Consider the following 15,426-nt stretch of genomic DNA (forward strand, 5'->3'; position numbering starts at 1 on the left):
TGCAAATGCTGCATATTACTCGTTCCAGTCACAGCTAGCTACCCAAGGAAGCTCTTATTTCCGACGAGTCGCAGTAAATCGAATAGTTATACGAGTCATCTCGAAAAAGATGGCATCAACTTTGTTTCGGGGTTCGGTGAAGGGATTAGTACGTGCGGACTGCACCGATAGTTTCAACAGCAGACTGCAAACCTTTGTTATTATGCATGCGCTTAAGGTGGGTGGTGGGACGAGCTCCATATAAAGGCTACATGCATGGCTGGGAGCACAAAAGGCTTTTTGCACACCGAAGGCCAGACTGCGATCGAAGGTGGGAATGGGAATTCGCTGCCATCTTTGGGAAGCAAGTCGTTGGATGGGTGTGCGGGCCAATCAATGTCTTCTCTACTAGTGGACCATGGACTATGCAATGGGCATGGGCAAGCAAACAAGTGTGATGAACAATGCATACTCGAGTGTACAGATACATTTTTGGAACCGAGGGATGGCTTAAATCAAATATGGACGGGAATGGTTTCTTCTTCATCAGGGTCCCGTGATGATGACTCTCGTTTGTGTGCACCAGGCAAATTCATCCACGATGATGGATGGATGGATGGATGGATGGATGGAGGGAGGGAGGGAGATATTCCAATAGCAGCCACCAAACCTATAATCGAACCACGCATGCATACGCTTGGGAAGAGAGATGTTCCCCCATTGGATTGGAAACTCCTTAATGTCACTAGACATAACACGAGGAAGGAAGATAATAGATGTGTCAATCGGTAGTAGCATGCACATACATGCATTTACGTACTAGTTAAATTCGATTGCGGTTCACATAGCATGTATGACTCCATGCATGTCCGTACCCACATTATGTACTAGGACTGCGGATGTAGCAGGCCAGACCTCGGAAGATACAAGTCCGGCCCATTACCAGCCCTCAAAATTCAGACTCCTATTTCAACTGGGGCGCCATGCCATGGCTTCCCCAGGAAGGGGCCGGATAGGTCGGAGAGCCCAAAGCGGACCTGCGAAACGGGCGTGAGGGGAAGCGAAGCGCGACAAGGAGATGAGCGAGAGAGAGGAGGGAAGGTGACGTTGAGGTGAGGTACGCGCAGTGGAAGTCCGTCGTCCCCCTTCTCTACGACTGGCTTGCCAACCACAACCTCGTCTGGCCCTCTCTCTCCTGATGGGACTTCTCCCTCTTCTCCTTTCTTCTCCTCCTCTTCCTCCTCTTCCTATTTTCCTCATTCCTTCTTTGGTTTGCGGATCATGACTAGGGTTTTCCCGAAAGGAACTTGTTCGACGGTTTTGCATCTTTCGTCTTAGGGTTTCCACTTCTTTGAATAAAATGGGATAATCCAGGAATAGTAAGGGATTCTTTCTGGTGCTTAAATTGGTTTGGTGAACCGGGTAACTAATCTCTTTTTTGCCTCATGCACCTCATTGTAGCTTTAGTCTTCATTTCTTCCTCATCTATGTAGGTGGGGGCCTCAGCTTGATCAAGCAACATACAAGAATCGCCAGCGTCTGTACCTCTCTGAGCAGGCAAGTGAACCTATATTTTTTAGTTTCAACCATTATCCTGCCCTGCATTGCAATGCATCCTTTCTCTGTTGCATAAATGAATTCTGCTTATGGCCACTAAGCCTATGCTTGATCCATCTACCTGCATAATTACAAATATTTGCCCATTATGTGATTGAGAACTCTGTTGACTCTTGTTCGAGCAGGCTTGCTTGACTGTATTATTTCCCTTCATAATCTCATTGATATTCATTTTATGTGCCTTGTGCTAGGTCTAATAATTATTTCATTTTGAATATTTAAAACTTCTTATTCACTAGTTATTGACAGTTCAAAAATTTTGCAACTAAGTCCTCTATAATGTGGTTTTGGCAATATCAAATATGTTGATGTCTCTTTTGCATGACCTGTGTTGCATGCGATATCAGACCTAAATTCTCCTGTTTATATGTAAAGGTCTATATATTGTTGGATACCACCATTGACTTCTTAATTCTCTTCTGCGTTTCATGTCAAAATAATTATGATACCAAGAGATTGCACAGCATGAATAAGTGCTTTAACCATAGAGCACACGTGAAGTGGGTTTATTTTCTCTAAACTCTTGCTATTTTCTTTAAGGTGGATTACAAACAATCCGACGGACTAATGAAGTCAAACTGCAATGCAAATTATCTTTTGGAGAATTGGTTCTATACATCATATTGTCATGATTGAAAATATTAAAATCTAAAAGTCGAATTTCTAAAATCCCAATGGGATAAAAACCTATTGTAAAATCTTATCGACTGTATACAAAAATATATTTTTTAAAAATGGTTTATTTCTTTACATTGCCTAACTCTGGTTGAACTTAGGTACTGTAGATGCTAATTGTGGGTTTAAGAATGCAATTTATGGACCTATGAAAGCTGTTATTTTCTTCACTTCACTTGATTTTGATTAAACTGAAACTATATAGATTTTGTATTCAATTTGATGTTTCTATGTATGAGTGCCACTCTAGGTGTTGTTACACTGTAACTTTCAATACTATCTCCCTCCCTCAGATTAAATTGTAAGCCATGCCAATCAATATGTACAATAGGAGTGGACAATCCATATGAAGCGGATGATAAGGTTAACCAGCCAAATTATTTAACCTGTCGGCTAGTTCTTTAATAGCCACAATGAGGTTAAAAATTGTTGCTATCATGCAACTAATATTTTACTTTCTTGTTTATAATTGGCTGAAGTGTTGAAGTAATTACCAAAGCACAAAAAACTCTATATATACTTATGAAATGGGCTTGGCAAACAGGAAGGGTCAAGATTCTCATATGCAGCATTTCTATTGAAGTTTGACATGTGAATGAGCTATTATGAATGTTGTTGTAATGTGTATTTATTTGAAACAAAGCAAAAATAGTTTCATCACTTGAAGGGAAAAAAAAACACCTTTAGTTCGCGATGAGAGGTGTGTAACGTGGCAAAGTGTGCTTTGCTTTCTCAATATTTAAGTGCATAATATATATGCTAGTTTGAATATATTTTTAAAATATATTTGGTGTGTTGAATTGCTCTCTAACTGTCTCTATAAGCAAGATAGTTGTTTTTATGTTCAGTTGGCGTTTGAATTTTACTTATGTGCAAACAACTTATTTTTTTCCGTCAAGGTTTTGTATCATATTTATCTATCACTTTCATTTATTCTTTTTCTTACATTTTTCAACGGTACTAGAGGACATTGCTGATACATATCTTCTGCTGCTGTGGAACAGAGAAGGATTTTCTTTGAGTCATATGTTTGCTGATGTAGACTTTGTCAAAAGTGTGTATCTAATCAGTTGTAACTATCGAATTTCGGATTTTGATGATGAAATCAATTGATGTGTTATGATCTAATCTGCGTTTGAGTGACGAAGGACTAACTTTGATTAAGGAAAGACAATTCGATTAAAGCAGGAAGAATCAGATGTTAAGCCGGAGTGGAACATGTCAGAAGATTGGACGTCGGGCTGGAGGAATAGTCGATGTGTCGGAAGGACTTCGTGCTATGAGTTTGAGCATCGGACCGAAGGATCGGACATTGCGCAAAGGAGATCGGAAGTTGCGGGAATCAACGTGCCGATTGGGCAATACGCCAAAGGAGAGGACGAAGCGTCGAAGGATCAAATGAAGCGCCGTATGAACCAATGACATGTCGAACAACATAGGATTCATGCTTGTAATCGTGTGTCTAGATCGAGTTAGTTTAGGACTATTTGAGTCGATTTTGGGCTGAAACAATGTCAACTCAATTAGGGGCCAATTGGGCCTGAATCAGGGCTGAATTGGGCTTATTGTTTGGCCCATTCAATGACCTATAGTAGGGTCTGTCGATAGTACTGCCACAGTCTCCCAGACTATGTCAGGCGGTAGTACCGCCCAGACACAGTCTTCCAGACTATGTCAGGCGGTAGTACCGCCCAGACACAGTCTTCCAGACTATGTTAGATGGTGGTACCGCCAGATTGGGCGATGGTACCATCTAGTGTCAGTGTCAGACTGACAGGCGGTGGTATCGTCCAGTGTCAGACTGACAGGCGGTGGTACCGTCAGTTATCAGTCTGTCAAGCGGTGGTACCACCAGTATCCCGAAAACTTGGGATGAGACCGTTTTGGCTCCAAATTTGAATCCATTTAGGGTCTATAAATACCTCCATCATCCCTGCTCGGTAAACATAAGATCTAAGAACAAAAAAGAACGAAAACGCTGTTGTAATATTGTGAGAATTCCTCTCAAGCTCTAAGTGTTGGGTTAAGTTTAAGAGAGGGGTGAGTGGTTATAAAAGTTATCTCCTAAACTTGTGAAAAGGAGAAAAGGGTGTAAAAGGGTAGTTCATTTTCGCCTATTGAAAGAAGATCGGTTAGTGGAAGCCGGTGGCCTCAATGACGGAGGAATCGAGAGTGGATGTAGGTCACGACGACCGAACCACTATAAAATTGGTGTGCCTCCCTTTCTCTGCTTGTTTACTTATTTTGCAACTGCTTTACCTGCTCATTACTACTCTTGCAAATGTTTTAAGTTTAAACATCTTTTCGATATGGTTTTATCGTATGATATTTTTGGATCGACGTCGTTTTCCTAGAAGCACTAATTCACCCCTCCTTTTAGTTTCGATTTTGATCCTAACAGTAACGTTGCAGACTGATAGTTCTGTACCAATAGTTGTGAGATTGTCAAACCAAGAGTTGCCGCCACAGAGCATATATCTCATGTTACTTGGTTACATAGACTATATTGGCGACATAAACATCTACCATTTTGCATGGCTGCTGTAGAATTTTTATTTATGTTAGAACTTGGGACTAATTCTTCTAGATTACATTTTGAAATGAAATGCAACATTCCATTTTAACTACCCAGATTCATTCAATAAAGCTGACAAATAAACAATAGAAATTGTGATGTTGCTTACTCTAGTCACTTGCACGGATCTTCCTGGTGAAATATGCTTGCATGCCTTGCAAGTTAAATAATGTCTTTTTTTTTTCTTTTGTGGTGCTAAAATGTTAACTGATATGATGCTTGCAGTTCAATGAAGAAGCTCATTCTCCATTTGTTAAGGAGTACAAAACAATTATACATCCAGGGGAGGTACGAAATAATCAGTGTCTTTCACATATATGTCCCTCTCTTCCTCACTGAATCACTGTACATCTAGAATTGGTGTTTACCAGAGTCAATCTGAAGATTTCAGATATGACTCTTATCATGATAATCTTGTGAAAATGAATCTTGAATGTGATTGCCAAATTTAGTATTTCAGTATTACTTTTCAAAAATAGCAGGTTGCCATGTGTAATAAAGCAGTTATGCCTCAAATAGTGTATGTAGCTTGCTTAAAGAAATAGTTTCAGCAACATAGGTTTTGCTACTATGCTTTTCAGACATTAAATTATGTTAGGTTATTCTGTTGAATATGAATGGAGCAGTTGGATTCAACATTTTCCCACTTGCTTTGGTGATTTTTTGATGAGCTTTTGTATTTAGGAACAATGATTTGTGTTCTAGGTGGCTAGATCTATATGGAATTGGAAAATCAGGTCCTCACTTATGTCCGGCTACATGCAGGTCAATAGAATTAGGGACCTTCCTCAGTACAGCAAAATAGTTGCAACACATACCAACAGTCCTGATGTAGTGAAAATATATTGTTGCGGTACCATTTTGAGTTTAGTTCACTTTCATTGGGCTTTCTCTTATTTCTCAAAATTCTTTTGAAGGTTCTTATCTGGGATGTTGAGCTGCAACCTAATCGTCATCCTATGTTAGGAGCTACTGAATCTCGTCCAGATTTGGTTAGTCAATAGTCTAAATGCTTTTGTGTTTCAGTAATGCTAACATTTATACATCCTTCTGTTTGGTTATGTAGTGGAAATCTTGTTCTTTTACCAAAGACTATTAAAAATGATGTTAATATTTTAGATTAAGAAATATTGTGGGTTAACCAATGAGCATTTGTTAAGAAGACAAAATGTTTTGCAACTTAGATGTTGTGGGTAGTATTCAACTTACCATAAAGTTCACATTTTACAGATATTGATAAGTCATCAACAAAATGTAAAATTTGCACTGGTTATGTGTCCTACTGAACCTTTTGTGCTTTCTGGAGGTCTTAGCTCATTTTTCTTAGTACTATTTTAAATTGGGTTAAGGTTCATTTTAGCTCTTGTGGTTTTGGTCATGTATCACTTAAGCCCTTGTGGTTTATTCATATCTAAAATAACTCTTACATTTTTAAAAACATAGTATATAAGTCTCTTCCGTCATATCTGAGTTAATAGACGTTAGAGTCTGCTTATGTGGCATGCTGACTTATAATAAACTATTAATATAATAACACATGTAATTTAAGTTTAAAAAATGTCTATTCTAGCTTTGTTTTGGTTATAGACCACTTAAACCCTTATGATTTTGCTCATGTATAAAATAATGTATATATTTTCAAAAACATAGCATATAAGTCATTCTTATCAAATCTGAGTTAACAGACGTTAGAGTTTGCTTACATGGCATGCTGATTCACAATTAAAAAAATTGAGACTCTTATTAATGATGGGAGGAGGCATTATCGTGAAAGCGATCACCAGCAGCAGCATTCAACCGCTACTGCTTAGCAGGGCGTTGTATGCACGCAGCCTCTCTTGCGTTGACGACAAGCTCAAGAGCTTCCGATCCTGCCTTAGGTGGATGTGCATCAACCAATCCGACGCTAGGCATGCAATGGTCTCTTGATCCCTCTTCCTCCTCCTGGGTATCTTCGTCCCACTGCCTCCCACTTCGTCCTCTCCTGCGCCTCTACCGGTCGCGCCTACGACGTGGTAGTCTAGCTCTCCCTTACCTTCGCCTCCGATCTCTCCTACCTCTACCTCTCCGCCTTCGTCCGTTGTTACAGCCTTTGCGACATCCTCTTCCTCGACAAGATAGACCTTTTTTTAAAACTTAAATTACACGTCATTATATTAATGGTTTATTGTGAGTCACCATGCCATGTAAGTAGATTGTAACGTTTGTCAACTCAGACTTGATGGGAGGGGACTTATATGCTACGTTTTTAAAAATGTAGAGGTTATTTTAGACATAAACAAAACAATAAGGGTTTAAGTGCTCCATTACTAAAATCGCAGAGGTTAAAATGGATCATTTTTTTTAAAACTTAAATTACATGTGTCATTATATTAATAGTTTATTATTAGTCGACATGCCACATAAGCAGATTCTAATGTCTGTTAACTTAAACTTGACGGGAGGGGGCTTATATGCTACGTTTTTAAAAATATAAGGGTTATTTTAGAAACGAGTAAACCATAAGGACTTAAGTTGTCCATGGCCAAAACCACAGGGACTAAAATGAACCTTAACCCTTTTAAATTCTATAATCTTTTCTCTTATTAAGTATAGGCCTTCCTGCATTTGTTTGTTTTAGTAGTCATGCCACTTATTTGGAATGAGTTTTATCATACAAGGTTGCTAAGTCCACATATTGAAAAATGCATTTTGTTATTTTTTCAATCCAAGGGTCTTTATATAATCTCTCCCACTTTAACCTTTGGTGTCCTTGGAAGGGGTTTGCTTTTATAGTTTGGAATTGTTTTCTTTTTGTTATTTTGTGGGACTAAGGAAATTCTTTTCTTGTTTTACTCGAAGCAACAGTTATTTTAGATTATTTTAGTGTTTATGGAGGTATCTGCAAAGATGGTTCAATAACTTGTATGGAATGCATGACTTAGTGATTTAAAAAGCGATAGGTGCCAAGGTCCTAAAATGCCCGCAATGCTAGGCGCTCGGTCAAGCAAAGCGAGGTGCTCTAAAATCCTAAAATATAAAAAATATATAATATAATTAAAAATATACTTATTTAAATAAAAAATATAATATTAAATTAAAAATATACTGTTAACAATATATTACTTAAGTTAGAAGAGGAGAAAAAGATATTATCTAAAATATTAAAATATAACAAATAAATAATATAATTAAATATATAATTATTTAAATTAAAATATAATATTAAATTAAAAATGTACTATTAGCCATATATTACTTAAAGTTAGAGGGGGGAGAAAAAAATTGTTAATAGTAATAGAGGGAGATAACAACAGCGTTGCGAACAATAGCAGCAACAGCGGTTTAGTATACTGTTAACAGTATATGACTTAAAGTTAGAGGGGGAAAAAAAATGTTAACAGTAACAGAGATAGCAGTAGCGATAGCGAAAGCTGCGGATAGCGACAGCGACGGGAGCTCCAGAGGGCGTCCGTTGGTGGCGGAGGAACTTGCGGTCCTCTCCCTCGACAGTGGAAGGATGCGATAGCAGAAGGAAGCTATGGGGGCTGTCAGACTCGTTCGTTGACAATAGAGGAAGGCTCGGTCCGCTGCGTCTGCAGCGAAGGCAACGACAGAAAGCGTCGGTGGCGGAGACAGGAGTGCTAGGGTTCCTTGGGGTCGCGTAGGCGTGAAGTGTGGTTTTGAGGTAAGAAACTATGAACCAAACCAACCTTAAACCTGTTCGATTCGCCTAATAGAGTTAGGCGCTTGCCCGAAGTGCCCAGTGCTTGCGTTCGGGCGGGCGCTCAAGCGGTGCCTTATTGAAGCACGCCGCCTAGTGCACACACAATGCGCTCGGGCCTTGCCCCTCGCCTCACTTGAGCGCTTAGGCGAGCACTCGAGCGCATATTTATATCACTGGCGTGGCTTATAGTAATTATATTCTACTAATCACTGAATCCATATAAAGAAGACCACAATATTATTTCTCAATCGTCAAGGACTATTGGGTATCACTATTCTGTCATGGGAAATTTAAGATTGGTTCAGTTAAAATTGCCCACCCATAATCATGCAACAGTGTCTTTTAATGCATATGGTTCATCGACATTAACGTTCCATAACAAACTGCTACTTTAGCTTGCTAATGTCCACAATTTACATGAGTAAGGTTCTTTATGAAGTTGTTTGTTGCATCAAATCCATGGTTATAATTCTTTCTCATTTGCTTATGATTTTTCCCCCTTTAGAAACATTGTCCTTCGTATTCACGTAACCTTGAAGCTTTCCTTCTCTCCTCTTGTAGACATTTTACCATAGTTTTGCATACTATAGGGAAGGACAATGTTGCAGATGCGCAGAAGGTACTCCTGTGTGATTTTTTTCATATGACTTCATACTGTATGATTCTTGAACATTATTCACCTTATTTGTCCAAATTTGAGGTTTCTAAATATTTGTTTCACTTTTCTGGGTTATGTTGCTTTTTCTTCCTCCTATGTTTGCCATGCTTGATTAGACATTTTTCTGTTTTATGACGAACTTAGAAGTTGTTTGTCTGTCTCAATATTATTTTGTTTTTATACTGACAACACCTTTTAACTACATTGAAGTGAACAGGAACTTTGTAGTGTAGGCGGTTGGCAGCAGTCCAGTTGTCAAGGTAGTGATGTAGTTGTCTTTCTTGATTAGACCTGTTGATGTGCTTATCATAAGCATGTTTTGTCAGAATTTAATTCTACTATGGTTTTACCTGTTAAGTATTATTTAGTAGAGCCTTGTTCACCACTGGGTAAGTCCAGTGATGATTTTACCTGCGGTACAGTTCATATCGGATCGAGCTAAACTTGTTTTGCCAGAATGCAATTCTAGGATGGTTTTACCTGTTAAGTATCATTTAGTAGAGCCTTGTTCACTGCCAGGTAAGTTTCATTATGATGATTTTCCCTATGGTACAGTTCATATCGGATCGAACTGGATGAAATCACATGGTCAACATGTCGATGATTGTCGGAATGGTATACACTGGCCTGCACCGATCTGTATGGGCAATGTTTAAAACCTTGCAGCATTCCAAATGCATGGGCCTTAAATGTTCCACTGGTGCTGATTGAACATTTTAGTTTTCTAAGGGTAATAAACAATTATACTTCATTTGTCCTAAAGGTTGGTATCATTTGATTGTGGCAATGCATTGCCCCTTTAGTGATGCACACAAGCATGCGATGATGGTAAGCACTCGAAGCCTTCTTCACTTGTTTACACGCTGCTTTTATCCCTATTATAACTTTTGTGGTTGTTCATTGTAGGGTCATCACCTCATGACCCCGACCCTAGACCGTGCTTGGGACACTTCAATCGTAATGTTGGCTCTCCCAAAGGTGCGCAATGACTTGCAAAATAAAACAGTCGTAATTTGGTATCATGAGTAGGCTGCTTGACTCCAGATTTAATTGGATGAGTTAGGGCAAGCCAATGCCTCCATGGCGACGAGGCTCTCAAAGCTACAACAGCAATTGGAGGTAGAGAAACATGCGACATATGATGCTCAGGCCGATCAATGTTGTTACCATGACATGGCATTGAAGTCCTAGTTTGAAGTCGATGATCTCCACCATGTGGTGAAGGACCACTGTGGACAACTTGAAGATGAAGAGGCTCATCGTCTCGACTACAAGACCCAAGGGGGCATATTTCGAAGGACACATGAAATATTAGTAATGTCTTGGAGTATTGAAATGTATTAGCTGAAACATGGAGCCCATTAAAAATTATCCATTTAATAAAAATATAAAATCTAAATTGCAACAGCTTGTTGAATGATATGTTTGGGCATGTGATAGCAAGATAATTGTGACTTTTGATAAGTTATCGATGAAAAGTTCAATCTGGTATAATATAACATTTCGTTCAATAGGTATATTTATTTTCGATGATATTGGCTTGAATAAGAAGATCAAAATTGTATTTTGTTTGACTTAAATAGTAATCTCTTTAGAAGAAGAGATTTCTATCCCAAAATGTAGCTAAGAGAGCAAAGATATATGAAATTAAATCATTCATGTTCAAAAGTTTTAAGATCTTGTATTTTAATGTCATCATCATTAATAATTATATTATATATATAGATAGAGCAAAGGATAGAGGTATCTCGATCCATCTTTCAACTTTGGAACGAATAGAGCATTATCATAAGCACTTGATCGAAATGCTAACATCATACAAGTAAATTCGACAAACTAAGCTTTTTGAAGTCCATATAATACCTTACATAATTGATAAACTTTTCTCAAATGGATAATCATAACTAAGAAAAGATTACATAATATACTTCTTGAACGAGTCTTTATCAAGGAAAGCTTTTGTTTTTGTTTTACATTTATTTAGTAAAGCATCCAGGGATGTGTAGCTAAAAGAGAAATAAATGTTCCAACTATAATTAATATGGCACCTGAAACAAAATTTTCCCTCATAGTTAAGTATCATGTTCTTTAGCAAACGGAGCTTTGTATCACTCAATAGCTCCATTAGATCAAGTCTTGATCTTATAAAATCATTTACATTTTTGATATGACATAGTATGGTATTGTCAAAGGTTGATGCGATACAATGCGTCAGTATGATATCTAAAACTTGGATAGGACGATCGCTTGCTCCCGCATTGTCCGGTGTCGTATGAGATGGTACAACATAACATCGAGCTGCTCCAAAAAGCTTAGAATGGCGTCGCACAGTGCGGATCCGTGCATGTCAATTAGCGCTCGCTCAAGAGATACAAGCCAACTGTCCGAGAAGTCGACCACCATTAATAGATCACATATGATATGATCGACCCTTGTTTGCATGTATAAAAGTCGACCCTCGATCGGCATTAGGGGGATGGCTCGGACACTTCAACTCCACTAAACCTCATCCAACACTGACTTTGACCTTCTGAAGTGCCTAAGTCGGAAAACCCCTCTCCCGGCTTTAGCCTTTGTGCAGGAACGTGGTAGAGAAGCAATAGCCTGCTAAGGAAAAGACCACACTCGGGTGATGAAGCTTTGACCCGACCTAACATCGAACTATTCAGCTCAAGCCTCCATGTGGGTGACCATGCGCACTAAGGATCGGACCAAGTCGTGCTGACATCTCGGCCATGGCATAATTTTTTTTTAATATTTTTGGAGTTAGAAGAAGGGTCGATATTGTAAGAGTGCTCATAGCCAAGCAACCCGGGCAAACGTCCCGGAAAGGAGCCATCCATTGCTCACTCGACCTTCGGGTTTAGAGGACAACTCCCCCTTCACACCGAGAAGGGAATGCTCATACCTTCACCCCAAATCGCTATTGGTGGCTATTCAATGACCCCGGGCTCTCACCTCTCGGGACCACCACTAGACAACCTATTATCTTAGTCAAGGCGTTAATTAGCCTTACCCAGCAAGTCCAAGCACTGGCAGGAATAATATAGACTATCATCCCTCTCATTCCCCAGTTCGCCCAGCAGGTAATGTTGCCCCAACGACTGCCACCACGGGACTACCCGACCCTCATTACTATGCCTTAAGAACCTTCTCCGGTTAGCCAACAACCCTGAGCAGCAGGTGCTAACCCGTTGACCGAGGGGCACTCGAAGGACTCGAGGTCGATGCTAGAGCACAATGCTCCTGGTCCCCGATGCGCCATCCCGAGTTGCCTTGAGCCTGCTACCTTGTCATCCAACTCAGTTGACTCTCTTCTGGCTAAGTTATACTCAATTAATCGACACCTTGATGAGGTCCAAAGAGAATTCTATAAATTAGATGAGCTCGGAGAGACCCCCTTGGCAAGGTCTCCTTTTGTACAGGAGATCCAAGACAAATCAATACCACTCAACTTCTACCTCCCCATGCTCGAGGCTTACAATGACGGGAATCCTGGGCTTTAGCGGGAACTTCGGTGTTGGCGGGAGCTTGGGTCTTGGCGGGAACTTCAGTGCTAGCAGGAGCTTGGGTCTTCATGGGATTTCATTGTTTTTGATGAGGGTAATAATGGCGACATGACGCGCCACGACATCAGCCACGCCTGGACGACACTCTGCCTAAAGATGATAATAATGCCGACGCGATGTGCGCTGACGTCACCCGCTCTCAGACAACGACTTCATCGTTGTCTGACCCAACACGCTCGACCGAGGCCGAGGAGAACGACCACCGAGGAACGCCCATACCCTGCGGCAGTTCGGTTCTCCATGCAACATTAATGGTGATGTCAGACGCCATCAGAGGTACGATCCTGCTCCCGCGGGCAAACACATCAGGTAACACTAAACTGCCCTATAAATACCCTCGAGTTCTAAACGAGAGGGAGAGAGCACTTCTTAATACAAAAATCCCCCCCGCATCCACTAACTTGATCGTCGGAGGGGTTTGGCAGAGCTTCCGGCCCGACCTGTGTGCATGTGCGAGAACGGGGTCGCCTCCTCCCGGTGCTGCGGTAAAAGCTTTCCTCCCGACGCGACATCCCGACCGGACCGCCGTAATCAGCCACTGAGAAATCTCGAGGGACGCTGCGCGAGATCCCCGTCATTCGGACTCCCAACCCAACCGCGTCGGCCCCGAGGCCACGACATAAAGTTGTTTACACTAACAATTTTGATGAGTTATGATGGCGTGTTGAGCTGTCCCCTTTCTTGGGAAGCAAAGGGTCGCAGTGGGTGGCTGGTTTTTATTTATAAACCCCATGCTGGCTTTTCCTACTCATTTGCTCTGTGCTTTCCTCCTTCTTGGCTCTTCCTCCCTCGGTTGTCTAGCAGTCCAGGTTGGTCAGGATGTCTTCTTCTTCTTCTTCTTCGTCTGATCGATCAGCGCCTAAGGCAGTTGCATCGACCTCGGGTGGCCCTGGTGTAGGTAGTTCGTCATTGGGTGGGGCGTCCTTAGTAAATAAGAATGCCGCTTAGGCCCTTCAAGTTTTGAAGCCTTTGCATGATTTTGAATTGATCATGACCGAGCAATTGCTCGGTCGTGTTCTAGAGCGTTACAATATCTCGGTCGACTACGAGCTGCATGCTCCTTGGCCTAGGCAACGTGCTTATGACCCATTGGTGTGCTCGAGGCGGGACTCCGGTTCCCTTTGCACCCGGTGATCGAGGCTTACCTCTCATGGTGGCGAATCTTGTCATCATAGATGGCACCTAATTCATGGTGGTATCCGATGGCTTTCCTAGGGGACTACCAAGGTGCGGGTATAATCCCGACCCGTTCCCTTTTCTCTTCGTGTTTTCATCTCTCCAAGGAGGTAGGCAATTTCTACTTGTCGTCTCAGGATGGTTTTAAAGTGAGGCGGGCACCATCTAATAAAAAGGGTGGAAGGGCCGTTATTTCTTCATTAGCTGGGATCGAGGATGGGGGTTCGGTCTAGAGTGGTCATCTCGGTCCATTAACAATACCCTCTCGAGTTTGTCTAATGAAGAGTTTGAGTAGCTCGGGCGCTTGAAGGAGATCCTTTCTTCTTCTTGGGCGATTAGGAACATGACCGAGGAGTGGTTGGTCGAGGCGGGTCTCAATTCGGCTCCTTGAGGTATGGCCTGAATCACATCGCTTAGCCAATCATGTCCCTGAGTAACTTTGCTCGGCCAAACCAGCACCCAAGTTACGTCGCTCGGCCAATCCGGAGCTCGATGCCCGAGTAGTAAAGCTCGGCCAGTTGTGTGCCCGAGTAGTATTGCTCGGCCAAATCAATGCCCGAGTAGTGAAACTTAGCCAGTCATATGCAAGTAGTGTTACTCGGCTAGTACAACTCCCGAGTAAGAAGCCCCTAGACAACCAGTGACCAAGCCATCAAATCCCAACACTACGGCCAACACAATCGGTATAAGGTAGCAAGCCATGCCCCAGCCCCTCTACGAGGAACATGAGGCATGCCTCTTGGGAGAGAGAGGAGAGAGAGAGAGAATGATATTGTATATTTTGGGTACCACCCATGTGGCAACAATCGGCAACCGCCAACGAGGACAACCGCCAACGAGGAAGGTCAAGGTTGATACGGTACGCTGCATCACCATGATATTCGTACTTGGACAGGACTACCACTTGCTCTATGCTATCTAACGCCGTATGAGACGCCACCGCATAGCACAAAGCCACTCCGAAAAGCTCAGAATGATATCGAGCGATACGGATCCGTGAGGTCGATTAGCACTCTCACAGGAAGTACAAGTCGACTGCCGAAGGAGTTGATCTCCATTAACAGATCAATACGATCGACTCTCATTTGCAGGTATAAAAGTTGACCCCTTGATTGACACCAGGGGGATAATTCGAACACTTCAACTCCACTTAACCTCACATAATACTGACTTGATATTTTGAGAGACCGAGTCAAAAACCTCCCTCGAGGCTCTAGCCTTTGTGTAAGAACGTAGTGGAGAAGCAACAACCCACAAGGAAAATACCACACTCGGGCGATGGAGCTTTGACCTAACACAACTCGATGTTGACCTATTCGGCTCAAGCCTCTATGTGGGTGACTATGCCTCAATGTTGACACTTCCACTGAGTAAAGTTGCTCAACACATCCCAATACAAGGTGAATCAACTCTCTCTCTAAGTATAAGTTGTGACAAGCGCATCAAGGTTTTAATTTTTATATGACAACAA

At 41.4% G+C, this 15,426-nt stretch overlaps 1 protein-coding gene across 1 annotated transcript; it reads left to right on the forward strand.

Moving 5' to 3' along the window:
- The first annotated feature begins 255 nt into the window (after positions 1-255).
- On the forward strand, positions 256-10,617 carry LOC135632601 (uncharacterized). The gene is made up of 9 exons (XM_065141214.1): positions 256-767; positions 888-1,091; positions 1,473-1,536; positions 5,072-5,134; positions 5,764-5,838; positions 9,143-9,171; positions 9,421-9,470; positions 10,117-10,188; positions 10,274-10,617. The coding sequence occupies exons 1-9, from the start codon at positions 256-258 to the stop codon at positions 10,399-10,401; spliced, it is 1,197 nt and encodes a 398-aa protein (XP_064997286.1). The 3' UTR covers positions 10,402-10,617.
- Positions 10,618-15,426: the final 4,809 nt, after the last annotated feature.

Source organism: Musa acuminata, chromosome BXJ3-3, assembly GCF_036884655.1.
Source record: "Musa acuminata AAA Group cultivar baxijiao chromosome BXJ3-3, Cavendish_Baxijiao_AAA, whole genome shotgun sequence".
Lineage (NCBI taxonomy): Eukaryota > Viridiplantae > Streptophyta > Magnoliopsida > Zingiberales > Musaceae > Musa > Musa acuminata.

Bases quoted from the DNA above. Each gene is read 5' to 3' on its own strand.
- LOC135632601 (XM_065141214.1), top strand. From the start codon at position 256: ATGGCTGGGAGCACAAAAGGCTTTTTGCACACCGAAGGCCAGACTGCG. The intron at 768-887 runs GTAGTAGCATGC...CGGATGTAGCAG, and splicing joins GATAATAGATGTGTCAATCG to GCCAGACCTCGGAAGATACA. The intron at 5,135-5,763 runs GTACGAAATAAT...ATTCTTTTGAAG, and splicing joins CAATTATACATCCAGGGGAG to GTTCTTATCTGGGATGTTGA.